The sequence below is a fragment of the Ambystoma mexicanum genome, chromosome 5p (assembly GCF_040938575.1).
Source record: "Ambystoma mexicanum isolate Mex_15411 chromosome 5p, UKY_AmexF1_1, whole genome shotgun sequence".
Taxonomy (NCBI): domain Eukaryota; kingdom Metazoa; phylum Chordata; class Amphibia; order Caudata; family Ambystomatidae; genus Ambystoma; species Ambystoma mexicanum.
This window is the reverse complement of record NC_090930.1, coordinates 934259568-934277780: the sequence shown is the minus strand read 5'-3', so window position 1 is coordinate 934277780 and position 18213 is coordinate 934259568. Positions and strand designations below refer to the sequence as shown.

The 18213-nt window shown below is 43.3% G+C and overlaps 1 protein-coding gene across 8 annotated transcripts in view; it reads right to left on the bottom strand.

Moving 5' to 3' along the window:
* PIEZO2 (piezo type mechanosensitive ion channel component 2) overlaps positions 1-18213 on the bottom strand; it is a 1512892-nt gene that overhangs the window by 190473 nt on the left and 1304206 nt on the right. For 4 of the 8 annotated variants that reach the window (XM_069613368.1, XM_069613372.1, XM_069613369.1 and 1 more), the window contains 3 exons: positions 10949-10969; positions 7806-7972; positions 274-464 (listed from right to left, as the gene is read on the bottom strand). In XM_069613368.1, coding sequence (XP_069469469.1) covers positions 274-464; positions 7806-7972; positions 10949-10969 — 379 coding nt within the window. The remainder of the gene's footprint in view (positions 1-273; positions 465-7805; positions 7973-10948; positions 10970-18213) is intronic. The other 4 variants (XM_069613375.1, XM_069613370.1, XM_069613373.1 and 1 more) reach the window with 1 other exon arrangement.

Genomic DNA, 18213 nt, shown 5'->3' with positions numbered 1-18213 from the left:
TGTGCACTGCTTGTGCTCTGAGCCTTTACAAATGTCACATGATTAACAGAGCTGTCAAAGGCAGCACCTTAGACTGACCCCAGCCCCAGATGACTCAGGAACCTGACAACCAAATGGTCTCTGCTGGAGTGCAACATGGTACAGATCACACTGAGCCCAGTTCCCTAAATCACTCTGCACATTATACACACCGTTGTGTCTTACTGGTGGCAGCGCATATGTTCCATACACGTCTATTACTAGAGCACACACAGCCATTCATTCACTCTATACCTGGAAATGCTGTCATGGGAAGCCGCGGAATCCATACTGTCCATCCGTTGGCCTCCCATCATCTCGGAATTTGGCATACCCGAACCAGGACCCGACTTCTCGTCAATCAGATCCAGTCCCGACTCCCTGGACAGGTTCATCATGTGGTTCTGGTAATACATGTGAATGCTTTCCCGGGTTGGAACATTGCCCTGCAACGATTAAGGACAATTTAAGTCAGACAACCCTGGTAACATAGGCAGTTGTTTGCCGGCCGCATCAGGACTCAGCATCAGACAGAGGCTCCGCGTGGCTCTGTCAAGGGATACATTGGCAAGAAATAAGGTGACTGCATCTTCAGACATGTTAGCTATTAGAGTAAAGCTCTTGGAAGAAAGTCCTGCTCCGGTTCATCTTCCTCCATTGAAGTCAACTGAGCACATACCAGCACTGGGGCAGCAGAACCTGAACTATTCCCGCGGCTGTTTCCTTTTTAAAAATGCTGCATGCAGCGCAATATCTATATTTGCATTCTGTAGTCCTTTATGTTTTCTTTGCATGAAGTACTATGTTACAATAACAACAAAACTTTTCAAAGCATACGTCAAATCATTGAGCTCCATTACTTAATATTGTCCGTTATATATATATATATATATATATACATATATATATATATATAAGAAATTGCTTATAACATGTATAACATGTTTTGCAATGAACCACACTGTTCCCTTGACAACCCTGAAAAGTTATGCAAAGTACAAAAGGCACATGAAAGTGATAAATAAGCAATACCTTATTGGCATCCCTTCCAAGGCCTTCCCTGACTGCTTTTGTGCATCAGAGCACCGGATGTGAGGCTGGAAATGCCTTTCTGGAGGCATTTGTTACCGGGTGAGCGTGTTTCCATGAGGAATGTAAACACTCCCCTTCCCCCCCTAACGATTTCAAGTATCCTAGTTGCCACAATAGCTTTCATTGCATGCTTTTATCCTTGCTTCATGTGACTTGCTTTGTAGCCACAACTTGCTTCACAAAATAACATCCTATGTGTTCTGAATCAGTGTGCTTCAATTGATGTGGGTGTTTGGCCTACAGTGGTGAAATCATGTGACCTATCTTTGCTATACTTTGGTCAAAAGGATGAAGAGAATGATACAAATGAGGTACTCAGTTAAGAATTACATGGAGACTATGCACTCCTCTCCCAAACTGGGGGCCTACCACTTCTTGAAAGGGGAACTGCTGTGCATATTTTTTTTAAATCTTTGACGTAATCATCAGTGTCACCTTGAGAAACAGCAACAGATTGGAAAGGAAATATGGCAATTAGCCAAAAAAGAGCCTCCACTTGGCTCCTCGAGGCAGTCATCTTTCCCACACTTTAGTTGTCGGCATGCCTCCTTTTACAAAGTAATAATGATACACGTGACAGATGGAACCCTCATTCATCTCTCAAGTGGAATGATAGAATTCTGAAATTAACTAAATTCTCAAGAAGTAACAGGACTGTTCATCACTGATATGTTGTTCCGCTTTCCATTTGACTTTTCTTTCTTTCTTTCTTTCTTTCTTTCTTTCTTTCTTTCTTTCTTTCTTTCTTTCTTTCTTTCTTTCTTTCTTTCTTTCTTTCTTTCTTTCCTTCTTTCTTTCTTTCTCCTTTACTTGTCTCCATCCTTCTCTTTCGTTATGCTTCTTTAGTCACTTCACATGATCTTCTTTCTTCTATCCTTTCTTCCATTTATCAATCTCTTTCTATCCTTCTTTTTCCTGTTACCTTTTCTTTCTACCATTTTCTTCATTCCATCAATCCATGTAGTTTCTTTCCTTTCTCTCTTTATCTATTACTATCCCGTTTATTCTCTTTTTCTATATACTTTGCGTCCATCTTTCCATCAATTTCCATCAAGCTATTTATTCTTCCTTTACCTATTTCTTTTCTTTCCCCCATTTTCTTATGTTGTGATTTATTTTCTTGTTTCCATTGATACACATTACAAGCTCCACCATTTTGAATGTTCATCCAGTTGTTGCCATCTGTGCAATCATCTTGTCTATCTGATGAATCATATTGAAATATTTGTCTATTTTTCTAAAAATGGAGATCAACCCTGTCCCAAAAGGTCATGATCAGAGCAATCTGATATCTGTCCTGCCTATGATTAGTGGGAATCCTCCCACCTAGAATGAGATAATGTCTGGAAGTACTATGCCTGAAGACAACCTCTCTTGTAGTGTAACAGTTTATACTGTAACACAACATCCTTTCCTATTGTACATCATGCTATGTTAATTTTTTATTTTATATATACATGGATGAACTATGCGCCTTTGATCACAAAAGAAAATACAATAGATAAGAAATCCGATTTGAGGGGAAGCAGTGAGCTTCTTACAATGGGGTGAGTTCAAGTGACATTCTGAGCAGGTTGTGGAGGAGAGTAAATAGAATATTCACTGTGGAAAATTCATGGGTGGACAGACATAGATTAAGGACAACCAACATTAGACATTTTTAAGTGCAGGTAGGTGGTATGGCCAGCTGTTTTAGGGCATCCAAGCCTGCATCTCAGTGGCCTGATTTTGACAAAGTCAATCATGCCATCCTGATCAATCAACTCTGTGAGAACCTGGGCATCAACTATCAGGCCCTGGAGTGGTTGACCACCTTCCTCCAGGACCAACCCTCCCAGGTCCAACTTGGGTCCTTTCTTTCCACCACCTTCCTCTCCTCATGTGGTGTTCCCCATGGCTCTATCCTCTCACCTTGGCTCTTCAATGTCTACTTGGCCCCTTTGGCCAAACTGATTTCTACATTCTCCTCTAATTTTCAGTGTTGTGTGGATGACACTCAGCTCTCTTTCAGGCTCCCCTTAGCCTCCTCTCCTCTCTCGCTCATTCCAGACTGTCTTTGCGCTATTCAAGATTGGTGTGCCTCCAACAATCTCTGCCTTAATGCCAGTAAGACTGAGATCCTTCTCAGTGGTACCCCTGTTCCTGCTTCCCCTCTTTCACTCTGGCCGCCCACCTTGGCCTTCTTCCTTCGCCTTCCTGTGAGTCAAAACCTTGGTGTCATCTTCAACTCCACTCTCTCCTTCTCTGCTCACATCACAGACCTTGCCAAGATGGCCCACTACCAACTGCACCTCCTCAGAGTTATTCTTCTTTTTATTACTTCCCCCCAGAAACTCTCCGTTTCTAGAGCCCTGGTTCTCTCTAGGCTGGACTACTGCCTTCCTCTACTCTCCACCCTCTGCAACTAATCCAGAACAGGACTGCAAGACTTGTCCTTGGCCTCAAGCCCAGGGACTGTTCTCTCCAGCCCTGAAATCCCTCCACTGGCTCCCGGTGGCGGCAAGGATCAAGTTGAAGACCCTATTCATCGTCCACAAGGCATTCTGGGGGTGGGGCCCACACTACATCCAACTTTCTCTTACAAAACACCTCGCTTCTAGATCTCTTTGCTCATCTGCCTCCAACTTTCTGAGGGTAAGACGCTTCTCCAGGCAGAGAGTGGGGGTATATCTCCCTCCTCTGCAGCTGCCTCCCTCTGGAATGGTCTCCCTGACCCTCTCAAACTTGAGCCGGACCAACTGAAATTCTGGAAGCAGCTCAAGACCTTCCTTTTTGCCTCTGCTTTCTCTCTCTCCCATGCGGACCATCCTGTACTGACTGGTTGCCTGGCTTCCCCCAGAGTCTCACTGGGTACCAGGCTCCTCCGTGACCAGGCCCCCCTGCAATGCCTCCGGCCTACCATGTACTTAGGGGCTGTAATTGGAACCCTACAGTCCCCTGCTTCCTTGCACTTACCCAGAGCCGTGCTTCCCTTGCTGCTCATCCTCTGAGCAATGTTGCCCTGATGACACGCCCCCTTCCTTAGCACTTCCCCCTTCAGCCTCCCCCTGCATTTTGCGTTCTCTGAACTTACACAATCTGAATGATACAAGGCCTAGTAAGATCGTTTGTTTTGTCCTTCCTCTGTATCCCCCCCTTGTCTTGTTGCGCCTAGAATGACTTGTGTACAGGCATGTTATAAATAACTTATCATATCATATCATGTGACCATGATGGATGAAGTTCTAGAGTGAAGGCAAAGAAAGTGAGGGACAGTGGCAGGGTAGAGGCAAGGGGAAAATGCTTGCTAGAAGGCAGATGAGAGGTATGGTTAAGATGGTACCTTGGAAGCGAGGAGGTAAGCTTTTAGTTTGGTTTTGAACAAATCAGTGTGGACTGTTTCTCAGATATCCGGAGACGCGAATTCCATGCAAGTGAAGCAAGAAGAGAGAAAGATAAGAAGCGAGAGGAAGCACAGGGAGGACGAGGTGCCACAAGGGTAGTTGAGGTGACAAAGTTGAGATTATGCTAAGGCTTGTAGAGATCATAGAGGAGGATAAATATAGCGGTGCCTTACCATAGATAGATTTGTGAAATGTCACCCTGTTTTGAATCATCGGCCATCCAGCCTGGTGATGGTATGAAGAAGTAGGTGCGAAGTGGGGGAGCTGAAAGAGAATCTTGATAGCAAATGTAACGATCTTGTCAAAAGGACAGAAAGCATAGTTGGGGAGAGCAAAGAGGATGCTGGCTTAGTATTCCAGTTAAGAGAAGACAAGAGTGCATAAGAGATGCTTGGCAGTGTTGAAAGGAAGTAGTTTTCTGATTTTCCTAACATTTAGGAGGTTGAGGCGAGCCACCATTTGCATTTTAGAGATGAAAGTAGTGAAAGCATGAGAAGGTTCATTGATGATGCTGAGGTTTCTAGCTGAAGAGGAGTAGGGGAGAGTGTGAAGTCGGAACTTGATAGGCAGGGGTAGAGATGAGAGAGTATTGGCAGGGAAGAAGAGCACCTCTGTGTTGTAAGAGTTCAGCATCAGAGAGGGCAAAGACATCCAAAATGTATTGGCAGAAAGACAGTTTGAAATTTTGATAGAGAGCTCAGAGGAATGTTCAGGAAAAGAGTAGAAGATTGGTAAATTATCAATATTACATCATCCTCTGACCATGATAGTGATGTGGAAAGGAGCCTTCAATTAAGTGTTGTTGTATTCAATTCCTTAGCAGCACATATATGTACACAAGGCAACACTCATAGGTGACTTAGAAGATGTTTCCCTCAAACTTTCCAGAATAATGCTTCAAAACTCTGTTTCAGAAAATAGTGACATGTAGTATGTGCTGATGTTGTGGAAAACCTCCCCCGCTATAGAACAGCATGGAGAACATATCCTCAGTCATTAAATTCAGATTACAAGAGGCATAATACCTAACAGGTAAGGATTGTGTTACAGTGTGAATCATTGGTCTTTTCGTTCAAGTTCCTTCAGGTGCAATAATTAAACCGTTTTTTTTTTAATACAGGCTGTGGGAATCTAAGATTTTGATATCAAAATTATCTCAATGTGATTTTCAGGGACAGAGATCACAGTTATTAAACATGATTTGATTTTATGTGATCCTCTCTAGTAAATAAAACAAGGTCAGAAAGATGCTTTGCACTGAAAAAAAATAATTAATGCTAAACAGACAAAACAAAGTCCAAATGAAATTCACCATTCATACTTCTCTAAGAAAATCATGCTGTGCTTGTAAGCTTTACTGAAAGACAAAATGTATCTTAAATGTGCTTCTGCATGCGTGCTGCCTTGCTCTATGAGGAAAATGACAATGCAAAGTTATTTACAAAATTATAAATCAAAGAATAATATTATCTAGGGACACACCAACATGAGGTCAGATCATTATTGAAAGTAAAAACTGTTTAAATTGCACAATTTAATTTACAAGGTCATGGATGTATGTATCATGCTGCTTTTAAGCTGGGACCTTAAAATGAACCAAAATGTAGATGTCATGCAGAAAACATCATTGAGTTAAGCTCTTTTTTAAAAGTAGAAATGTCCAGACACCCCCAGCCTTCCCCACTATCCACCCCCATCTCTTATTAATATTAATATTAATATTAACATCTGTCTGTTTTCACTGAGGACAGCAGGCTTTGTTTCTGAACTACAAGAAATGCATTTACATGGCAATATCAGAATGGTCTTGTATTTTTTACTAATCTGCAAGACTACAATACCATTTATGATGGGTGGCTGGGTACTAGATAGGTGCAATTTCTTAAAAGCAGATGTATAGGGCAGGTCATCAAACTTTAAGCATTGAGAGCATTTTGTTGCACAAAGAATGTACACTTGTCTCCTTTACCTTCGTATTAACATGATCCTTTGTTCAACAGAATGTCATTCCTAAAACATATGGTTTCTGTTGATAAAGGATCAAGCCACATACAAATAAAGTGCCGTTTGGAAAACTTAAGGTAATCAAATTAGGCGTACGTACAATATTTTAATGTATAATTCACCTACAGATATCATTCTCCTTTTAACCCCACCCAATGTCTATGAAGTGAGGTACCATAGAAACAACTCTAGTATGAAAGATGTCAACCACCAACACATACACAAATATATGTGAACAACAAAGCGGCTTCGACAAGAATTCGTTCACTCTGTTTCCTGCCAATCAATGAAACACAGAAAACAAAACAATTATTTTTTGGAGCCGTCAGCAGAAAAGCTATGGAGGGTACATAAATAATACACCCCCATTCTGTACCATTGAAGAGGCATAGGGTTGGGAGCACTGAGGAGCTCATGTTTGAGTGCTGTGTAAATTACACGGAGGGGACCTGTTACATTTACAATTCTGAGTAAATAGGACCGGTCTGCATACATTTCCACTATTGCATGGTGGAGTTCAAAAGTGGAGTGTAAAAAGGTGGCTGTGCAAAATGAGTAAACACCACCTGCCATTCAAGTATTGCAGGTGCCATTTACAATGTTCTCTGTCTGCTATTTGCTGGTGTCCCTAGGTATCCCCAGTATTTGTGATAGAATGAAAATGCATGCTGGCACAAATGCTGCAGTATTGGTACAGTGGAAAGGAAGGGTGAGTTGGAATCACAATGTACGATCCATGCCTCCTCTCAGCCATAGAAATCAATGAAAATGAGGCAGGATGTAAAACAGAGTTTTAGGTATTAGATTGATGTTACGGCTCATTGAACCTGATCCCCCAAGTGGCCGAATGATGTGTTTGCATAAACCTCACACTCTCTGAAATAATTACATAAAACTTTGAAAGTTGGTTTAACTGATCTCCTATGTTAATATTTAGAAGTAGTGGTAATTGGCCTTGAGCCAAGCTTTATGTATGCATATAAAACATGTCCTTCATAGTCAAAACTGTTCCGTGCGAGGAAGAGGATCCATTCAAATGGTGACAGAGACTTGCAGAAATTTCAATTGATTTTTCACCACAGGAAAAGGCAACAAATCTAAATAATTGTTGAAATGAATCAAGAAATCAGTTAACCAACAATGATCACAAATGGTGAGAACAAGACTCATGGCAAGGGTTTCAATATCTTGAAATACGTGGCACCAGTGTATGCCAGTATTTGCCATTTTCTCATTTGTTGACAATAGTAACCAAAGGTTTATCAGTTAAGAACGTGGAATTTTGTAGACATGTGTAAAGGCAGGTACCTTCTTGATTTCCCTGGTCAGCATGCACCGTTCGATCCGAAGGACAGTGGAAATATCGATGTGTTCCCGTGAAATTGAATTGAGCCATGCTGTGAAGCTATCCAGCGTTGCCAAAAAAAGGACCCAGGTAAACTTCAAAATGTTAAATACTCTCTTGATGATGTTATCTGTTGGAAGAAAAAATAGACAGTGGGTCAGAAGCCTGGTCCCTTCGTGCATTTCAAATATGTTCCTTATTTACTTATCTATTTATTTGATTTATAAGACCCCCAGGGGAGAGGGGCTGATTACGAGTTGGGTGGTGCGGGTTAAATGCACTGGTATTACCTCATACTGCCGCATTCCCACTGGAGGTAATAAGGTGGAGGTAAATCCACCAACTTTCTGCCTGATTTGGTGGAATTACTGCCATGCTACTTCTGCCAAAATGCCCCATTGAGCCCTACGGACTCCAAATAAATGGGGATTAACACCACCTCCACCACTTGTACTCGAGCTGTAATACCGCTGGACCAAGTGCCAGTAACAGTATTTAAGTTTGGTGGTATCTCAGCAGATTTACAGCAGAGATAGCACCAAACTTGTAATGAGGCCCACCATCTGTAAACACAGTGGGCCTCATTACAAGGTTGCCAGTCCGGTAACAATGGTACTGGTAAGCTTGCCGGTACTGTTGCTACCGGACCGGCAAACTACGAGGTCTGCGAGCGGGTGCCTTTCAGCCCAGCAGGTCTGACCTGCCGGGCAAAATGGCACCCAAAAGCAGACCTACACGGTACCACCGGGACCGTTATTAACGGTGCCGGTGGTAGCGACCTCCCCATTCCCATTGAGTCCTATGGGACTCAATGGGAATGGGGATTACTTTTTACCGGCACCCGGCGAAGGGGAATTACCGGGTCCGCTGGGGCTAAAATGCCCCGGTACATCCCCATTGCTGGGTGCTGCTAAAAAAATTACTCTGGCGGCAGCCGTGCCTGTATTTACCGAAACGGCTACCACCAACCCTGTAATGACCCCCAGTGACTTTGTGGTGCCACAGGTCGAAGAGGGAGGGGAAAAGAAGAGAGGGATCTTGAAAGCCTTTGAAACTTCAGACCTGGGAACTTAAAGGGGTTAGGAAGAGGTGTGATGTGCCAGGAGCACAGAGTAACCCGCTGATACAAACATCAATGCTATGTAGACACAAGTGCAATACATATCAATCATGGTAAGTGAATCAGTAATCAAGGTAAAAGCAAGCATGGGAATAACAGGGAAGAAGGAGCAGAGAACAGCAAAGAGTCTTGAAGCACAGGAAAAAGGCAGAAGTACTTACAACGAGGGGAAAGCTAGGAAGACCCACACAACCCAAGGAGCACAAGAAGGTGTCAGCAAGAGGCAGAGAAAGGCGAGGCATAAAACTGCCCAAGAGACCAAGCAGGAGGCAGGTCATTAGGCAGCTAAAATCAATTACCAGGAAGTGATTGCCTGGCTGGCAGGCGTCTGGGAGACAAGCTTTGCATTCAGAGAATGAGAGGGCAGGATGGATATCCTATGAGTTAAAGAGTTTTATTTTAAGGAACGGAGAGGTTGATAGTCTTCTTTTATTAGGCTGGTAGGTAGAGAGTTCCAGAGATGGTCACCAGTAATGCAAGAGTTATGTCCCCTAATATCTTCCTCTTGGATCTCCACATGATGAGGGATCTGTAGGAAGGAGATGTCAGTATCCTTGAGGGACAATACCTCTTGTGCAATGCTCCTTGTCCTCGGGGTAATGTAGTCCACAGCCTTATTAGGCACGGTGAATGATGCAGAGGGTCTTGAAGGATATTCTGGCTTCCACAGGGAGCCGGGAATAGATTTTAGAGTGAATGTTAAGTGGTCCCTAGGTGTGAGGCCAGAGGTGAGCCTAGCAGTCTTCTTCTCTGTGATCTGCTGCAATCGGAATGAGGACTTGGAAGGTGCAGGGAGAGGCTGTTTCAATAGTTCAGTATCGAGTTAGCTAGGGACCTAGTTACCTCCAAGCTATTAGGGAAATTAATGAAAGGTGAGCTGGAAATAAGATGTATAAGAGAGTTCAAGAATATAGAGAGAAACCCACCACAGATAAGGCCCAGATTTAGAGCAGACTGAACCAAGGAGGGCGTGGGGGTTGGGGGCATAGAATCAGGCAAATGGGAGGCATGAATGAGCCCAAGTAAGACATTTCAGTATTTAAGGGATTAAGACACGGGCCACTGCCAAGAAAACCACCCTGGAAAGGGGAGAAACAGTGCAAATCGTGATAGGCACTAAGGAGTGTTGCTGGCCAACCTGAAAGTGATTTGGGTGGCATCAGCATAAGACCAGAAGGAGCAAGAGAAATAAGAGGTAAGGTCAGCTAGTAAGGGGGTATAGGTATTGAAGGGCTAAGGGGTCCGAATTGAGCCTTCCGGAGCACCCCTATTAGAGGTAGTGGGATGGGAAAGGAAAGAGACTGACCTTGCATGGATCACTCTTTACTAAGGAAGAAGGTCAGCCACCTGAGGTCACCATCTATAATGTTGAATCACTTTTCCAGGTGGTTAAGAAAGGTACAGTTTGAAAGGCAGAGGAGGGGGCAAGGAGAACAGGAATAGCAGGGCAGTTATTGTTGAAAGATAGGAGTAGTTCATCTCACATAAGGAGGGGTGGGGGAGGCTCAGTTCCTCTCAAAGGCCTGAACCCTAATTGGTGGTCATGCAGCCAACCCCTATCATTGGTGAAAGGCAAGCGTTGGGTAATGGCAATTTTCTCTAAGATCTTGCCAGTAAAGTGTGTGATGGCAAAGGGGGACAATGTTATATTTAAAGGTTTTGGATGGGCAAGGAAAGAACAGGTCATGTGAGGCTTTTATCTCCTTGAATTACAATAACTTTCTCTGTCATTTGTGCTTCATGGCAAAACCCAACTAGAGGAAGTACAGATTTAGAACAGAATGCCTTTTGTCTTTTGTCAGAAAAGACAGTAGGACCCTGGTGTAATAATGCACTATGTAGAAATTGAGCAAAAGACACCCAGAGAGAGAAAAGAAACTTCATAGATCCGCCAATCTGATGAAGAAGCAGGAGGCGCAAAAGCTTTAAGAATGTACTGATTTATTTTTTTGATTCATTTTGGAGTTTTATAATGAGGTAACTCACGGGCGTGCTGCTGCAAACCGCCTGAGAAAAACAAAACATGACATTTGGTACAACGCAGAGGTGCAACATATAGACAACAAGGACTAGGAAGCATGTCATGAGGTTACATGGCTAAGTGGTCTGCTTAGTTGTAGGCATTATACAAGATCTGAGCTGACAGTGGGTTACATAATATAAGTGTAATTTCTGCTAAGGCAATGGGTTAGAGAAATCCTGGTGCTTGTAACAGACATAAAACAAACGTAAAACAAGTGGATTGGGAAACAAGTCAGAGAACCTTTCACAGTGTCAAGGCAGTCAACCTCAAGATGATCAGGCAATAGCTTAATGCAGCTTTGCATGGGAGTGCAAGTCATAAGGCATAGGTCTGATGGTATAGGACTCATTGGGCGGTGGTAGTTTGTTATTACTGTACACGGGGATATGAAATTTAGATCTCCTGTTAATGGAGCCAGATGTTCACATTCCTTTTGAAATGCTTGAGGCCACGTTCTGTTTGCATTTTGTGTGGGGGAGGTTGTCCTGATGTTTGGCCCTGAAATGCAAGGGATCTCCCTGGGTGTTTTAGTGTGTTGAACCTGGGTGAGCTGGGTTGATGTTCTTAGTGGTCTTGTAGCTACATTTGGTTTATGTAAGATTTCAGATATTTAGTAGCAATGTTATGAATGATAGTGAAAGAAATACAGTTGAATTTGTGTGTTATACTTTTTACAACAGGGAGCCAGTGCAGGTTGTTCAGGCTTGGTGAAATATGATCTCATGGCTTGAGTCCCAAAATATGTCTAGCTACTTTATTGTGCATATGTTGCAGAGGGTTTAGTTGTTTTATTATCAGTCCTAGATAGAGACAATGAGCATGATTTAGGTGAAAGAGGACTAAGGATCAGGTCACCTAAATGTTCAGTGTAATTTGCAAGTAGGGGACAATTCTCAGAAGAAGGAGGGGCTGGAAGTGCAATTTGTGGGCTAATGAACATGATGGGAACCTTCTTGAATGAAATGAAATGTAATTGTCATTTGTACAGCACTTTTCACCATTGGTCTGGTCCCAAAGTGCTAGAGTTTGAATGCCCTTGGGGATAGAAGTCCAGGTGTGGGAAAGATATCAGAGAGGTTCAGAATGCGTGTATGAAGGTAGGTAGGGGTGGCCAAGTCCCTGCTAGCCACCCATGTCGAGCTGGCATGCGGATTGGTGCTGAAAGGTAGATTGGGGACCAGGTGAGGGCAAGAGCGACATTATGTGTTATGATTTTCCATCTCTGGTGTGTCAAATTTTCTTCAAAAATGTGTTTGTGGAATTTCTTCATTTATCTTGCAAGAATATGTTGTTTCTGATTGTATTTTTGCGTTAGATAATTTATGTAATGTTGTTTACTAGCAGGTGTTGATCAGACCATAACAATTCCACGTGTGTGGTCTGCTCTCAAATTAGTAGATGATGCCAAGGGCCTGTTCATATTTATGGGTAGGACTGGTAATCCAAGGTTTCAAACCCAGATGATTGGGCGTTTGGGTGAATAGCTTACAATTTGGCTTATCTGGTTGGTCGAGCAATAGATAGGTATTCTCAATTAAAAGCATTTTATTTGAGATGGCTTGTATGCTAGCCAGTAGCTCTGACAAATCCTGCGAAAAGGAAGGAAATGTAGCCTGGAGAATGGTAGACCACAGAAACTGTAATGGGAATCTTGCTGTAGAGGCAGCATTTGCACACTACTTTTTTAGAAAACCGTGAGAGGGATGTGTGTACACATTGGATATCCTTAGTCTTATTGGAGAGGCGAGGGACACTTCTCAGCCTCTTTTATTAGTTCTTGTTGAGACAGTTATTTTACACTCATTTGGCATTATGGAGTGGATGACTATGTGGTAATTGTCAGTGGGCCTTGCGTTAGTGATTCCTAGTGAGTCCACATTGAACTCTTCTGTGCATTGGCAGATGTCTGCATTTTCTGATAGCTGATCTACTGTTAACTGTGCTTAATTTTAGAAATGTTATTTCTGATTTCTTGTGTGGGCGAGAAAGTGTTGGTTTGTGGGGGTTTAGACTGATAGCTGCAGAAGGGTTTGGTATAGTAGGTAAGTCTACCCTGGAATGTTGGAGGGCCGGAAGCATAGTGCGCTTTCTGTTGTCATGTACAATCCTGATTTTGAGGGGTTTTCCAGTGGGGCTTTCTGAGTTACTGCCATTGGATGATTTTCTGAGATGGCTAAGGGTAAGCTTCTTTGAGGTTAAGGGTCAGTTGTAGGTTGTTCCTGCCCTTGAGTAATCTGATAGGTTTTGGTAGTAGGTAATTAAGTACAACTTTGGTCGAGTTTTTGCTTGTTGCATAATGGTTTCCTTGTTGTATGTGATCTTTGTATCCCACCACAGTCCTGCGTGTATGGGAGTTTCAGAAAGCTAATTGCAAAAGGATTTAGGCTTATTTGACATACGTGTGGGTAATTAGTAAAGATTAGAATGTCAGTGCACCATGCTTTGTTCTTATGGCACGAATAACGGCCAGTCTAAACAGTGTCTGGGTTATTATTTTAAGGTTTTCTTTAGTCAATTTGTTTAGATAGTTTCAGGTGGGAAGTTTATATAATTACAGTTTTTACGGGTATTGTGGTAATTATGATCTATTCCAAACAATGGTTGTCCCTGAGATGTTTCTGGCGCAGTGAGGGGTGGGGATGCTAGCAATAATACAGGGCCTTATGGTCAGATTTAGTTTTGAAACACAGATCAGGTGTGGATCAGATGCACCCAAAGTAATATAAGACCTTGGGGGCCAGATTCGGATTAATTTTCTTTTTAATTCTGGCCATATGCAACATAAATGCACAAGCAATAATAATACAGGCTTTATAGGTTAGATACAATTATTTTAAATGCATGCGAAATATGAATTTTCAATAGAATGTACAAGAAGGAACAGGGTCTTAGTGCACAGTGTCACTGTTAAATGTACATGGAATACAGGTCAGAATATATTATTTAAATGCACCCAACATTATAGGGTCTTCAACCTACACCAGGGAGTGGTAATGAGAAGACAACACATCTGTGGTAATAGGTAGTGTATCTGTATTTTCAAAATGGAGGTGAGCCAGGGAGTGTCTGAGGATTTACCGGGGCCTAACAGATCCTGCCCTTGTCTGTGCAGCCCTTTGCTGCGGACGTGAGGTGATGGAACATCTCTGAAAAGGGACATATTGGTTTCACAGTGGCTGTAAGTGACAATGAGAGATCTGCCTGCTTCCAAAATGGCCACTCAGGGACAAAAGCTAGGCGAAATGGAGGTTCAAATTCAGCAGTGTTCTTCAGGTGAGCTCCAACACCACCAGTGAGCAAGCAGGTGTTGGTGCTGGCTGTTGGCTTCTGGTAGCTGACATGCACTAGGAAGGTCACTGCTTCACAAGGAAATGATGGTAAAAACAGATCTGCAGGCTTGAATTCACATGGATGGGAAAGGACAATCAGGGAACTGCCTGCTTCCATAATGGATACCAAAAGCCAGGAATAATGTTAATCCAACGGCAGGGATCTTCTTCAGCTGGGTTCTGGATGCACTGAGAAGGTCACTGCCTCACAGGAAAAGTCTGGAAAGAAAAACAGATCTACATGCTTGCAAACATATTGGTTTGAAGAGATAATTAGGGACATGTCTGCTTCCGAAATGGCCACCCAATGTTAAAAGCCCTGCAAAATGGTGGTCCAAATGCAGGGATCGTCTTCATCTAAGCTCCAATTGCAGTGGGGAGTGGGCAGGTGTTGTTGATGCTGGTGGCAGGTTTCTGCCTTCTGGGATTTGAAACGTTGAGTAATAAAGAGTTGACCCATGGCACATTTGAGAGCGCAGTACAAAAAATATAACTACGGCTGGATGCTCACACCTGTCATAGACTAAAGTGATGACCAGAAAGAAGGTTCTTTTATAGCAAGAGAACACAACTTCGCTCCACAAGGGCACCAACCATGTCATGTTTTTGGATAGCCAGCATGATATGCTCTGCAAACGGATTATTTTGAAGAATGCCTACACAACACAATAATTGGACTTTCATCTTCTCTGCAGTGTAATTTCAAGCTAATACTAGACCGAAGGGTGCCCTATACCGGTGTTAGGTGATCTCCTTTTCTGCCAGCCTCTAGAACTGGGCCTGCTGCCTAATGCAAATAAAGAGGGGTAAAGGAAACAGTCGGATCCTTAAGTATAGGCCTGGTTTGGCAACCTTCAACTCGTCTGAGCAATTTAATTTGCAACTCAGAGTGCCCTGCTCCTTAGGGAAGGGAGAGGAGGGAAGAGTCCTGCTGAAATAATTGTGAGCCCTGGCACAACATGGTGCCCCCATTAGTGATCCCAAGGCTTGATACTGTGATCAAACATTTATGAGGGGCAACCAGTAAGGGTGTGGTGGCCAAATGTCCATTTGGGTGACTGTTCTGCTCTTCAATCCCACCACCTTTACTCTCCATCCTTACAGGGTGTCAGACAGAGGTATGGAAGCCTGCATTACTCTGATGGCTTCTATGTGACAATAACATTTGTTACAATGTCTTTTCCTTAACATCGCTCTAAATGAGCCACTCCCGGCCATGTTGCTTTTTAAAATGTATCTCCTGTTGAGGGTGTTGGCTCCCCCAGACAATCCAGCCTTCCTCCTGCAACCTTCCTTGCTTTCACCTTTTTTGTTTCTTTTAATTTTAATCCTTTCTCAATCTGCCAATATATATTTTGTTTAATTTTAAATGTTCACTGTGTTTTTTAAAAGGCATTTTTCAAACAATGTTTGCAGATGTTGCTCTCACATGTGCACAGATCAGTGAAAGTGCAGTGTTAGGATGGGGCTCCTTCTAAAATGGGACTCTGGCCCGGGTCGCACGACATTTTAAACATGTTCTCCAGACAGCTTCTTCTGGATAAAGAAGCATGAGCATGCGCACATGTTTACATGGATCATTAAGTTTAAATATGCTTCTGCTTAATCTCGGTGTTGAGATTTCAAAAGAATACACTCATTGTTTCGCTGCTACCCATTTTTAATGATGGGCCTTCGGACTGATGGAAGCTTTGGAATAGTGACCTCATTTGAAAGCCTTTCCAAAAGCTCTGGCATTTCCCCAATTTTCCGACACACGACTTGTCTTATAGGTGTAGCATATCAGTGAAGGATTAGGGCCAGAACTCCACAGAGTACAGCTCTGGGGAACACTATTCTGCGGAGAGCGGGCCTTCCGGCAGGTAGCACTGGTTTGGGTCGTAACAATATCATTAAAGTAGTCTATTGGGTTAATGCATCTTCTGCAGGAATATTGGAGGAAAAAATAAAACTGAAACACAAAATAACCCCAATGTTTTCAAAACGGTGTAATTTATTTCCAGGTTGTCTGCTTTGTTTGACACAAAGTAACAGTTTGTTTTTTTCACATGTTCTTCACTTCATGAATAAAAAGCTGAATGTCTGTGTAAAACAATGACGGTAAGCACGTGACCTTAAAAGAAGGTCTGTGAGTGTCTGATAGTCTTTAAAGTACAACCTAATTAACACAAGAAGAGGATGACATTGATATCCATTCTGGTACTTGTAGGTTTTCATTTGTGATGCGATTTATAGAGCTGCAATCATAATCTTTTTGTTCACCATGTTTCTATGGGGTATTTGTTTTTCTATATATGCTGTCAAGTTTTTTGGGGGGAAGAAAGCTGTTGTTCTGGCTCAACCCATCCCCTGATTGCCTGGACGCCATCCGTGACCTCTCCCTTGCTAATCACACCTGCACGGGTGAAGGACTCCCATTGCACAATTCCCCCATTCCCACCGCTCTACTATATGTTCTTAGGGAAGCGTGAGTGTAAGGCCTGTAGACACGCAAGGCATGCAGTCTGCTATTTGCACACGAGTACACCACCAGAGGGATGAGCAACAGCACTCAGAAGACGTTCACCACTGGCCTGCCAGTGACCTGCAGTTTGTGGATACGAATCCTAAGCGTTCAAAGTGATTTAAAATGCATCTGTAATGAAGATGTGCTGCGTGACTGTAGATCACACATCCCTGGCACATATTTTGAATCCTTTTCAGGATGGAGTGTCTTCAGAAGTCTACAGAAAGAGAAGCGGTTTTACTTTCCGCGGGAGATTTATGCCCCGTTGGACTCTTGTTAACAACCTGTATTTTCTATTCTTTGTTCCTCCCTAGTTTCTATGCCTCCATAACTCTTATCTGTTTTTCACAGTTGCTGTGCACTCAACCTATTCCAGACGCAAACACCCAATGCAGGGAAATCATGGCTATGTTCATTTTAAGAATTTTGTACAGGGATCCTCAAATTAAGCAGAATTAGGGTCTGAGACGCCCAGGCGTACAGGCACTTAGGGCCCGATTCATGGAAATGTGCGCAGAAATCCCATAAGGGCTGCACGCCGAGAAGGACACAGCACGAGCCTGCGCGCAGAATAAAAATGCGCGCTGCGCGTATTCTTGGAATTTACTGCGCAAAGTAACTGTAATTGCAAGTCATGCGTGGAACGTCCCGACAAGCCCACATGCAAAGCATAAACAACCAGAAGAGCTACCTTTGCGCGCTCCCGTGGGTGCAAATACACGCACTCTTCAAACAGTGTGTGGGGTGCCCCACAAGCAGGCCTGTATCTCGGGGACCCTGCGCAGGGTCCCCATAACTGTTGCCGCCACCTCGTCAACATGCGTATGAAAAATTGTAACTCAGTCTAAACTCGGAAAATCTGCGTGCAACCCCCGTAAACCGTTTCTGCACCCCGCTAAATTGCCCACACGCACCCTAAGTTACATCGGAACCCCCTGTTGCGTACATACGCCCCTAAATCCGACATGCAAACCCACCTCTGCACTGCAAATCCTATGCACAAGTGAACTTACGCCTGCCTTCAGGTGACGTAGTGATCAAGGGATTTGGGTGGCCCTTTTCTGCCGAGAGGCGGTGTAGGTGGTTCCGTGAATACGCGTCATTTGGCTTAAATGTGGGCGTGCCTGTGTCCCTCCCAGCCCTCTGCACAAGCCATGCCCCCTTGGTCTCTCCTGCAATGCGCTCAATGGCTCACACCATGCAGCTCACTATTGGCTGCTTGGCGGTCTTTCTTGCTGGACACAAATTTTCCTTTAACAAATATTAAAAAATAATTTCTGGCTTGCTATACTACAATAGACCCTAACATGCAATTTGCTGAAGCAGCGGTTATTGTCCTTAAAGACACGTGTGGGTAGGGACACAGAAGCCAATCCACAGCGTGCTCTTGCCT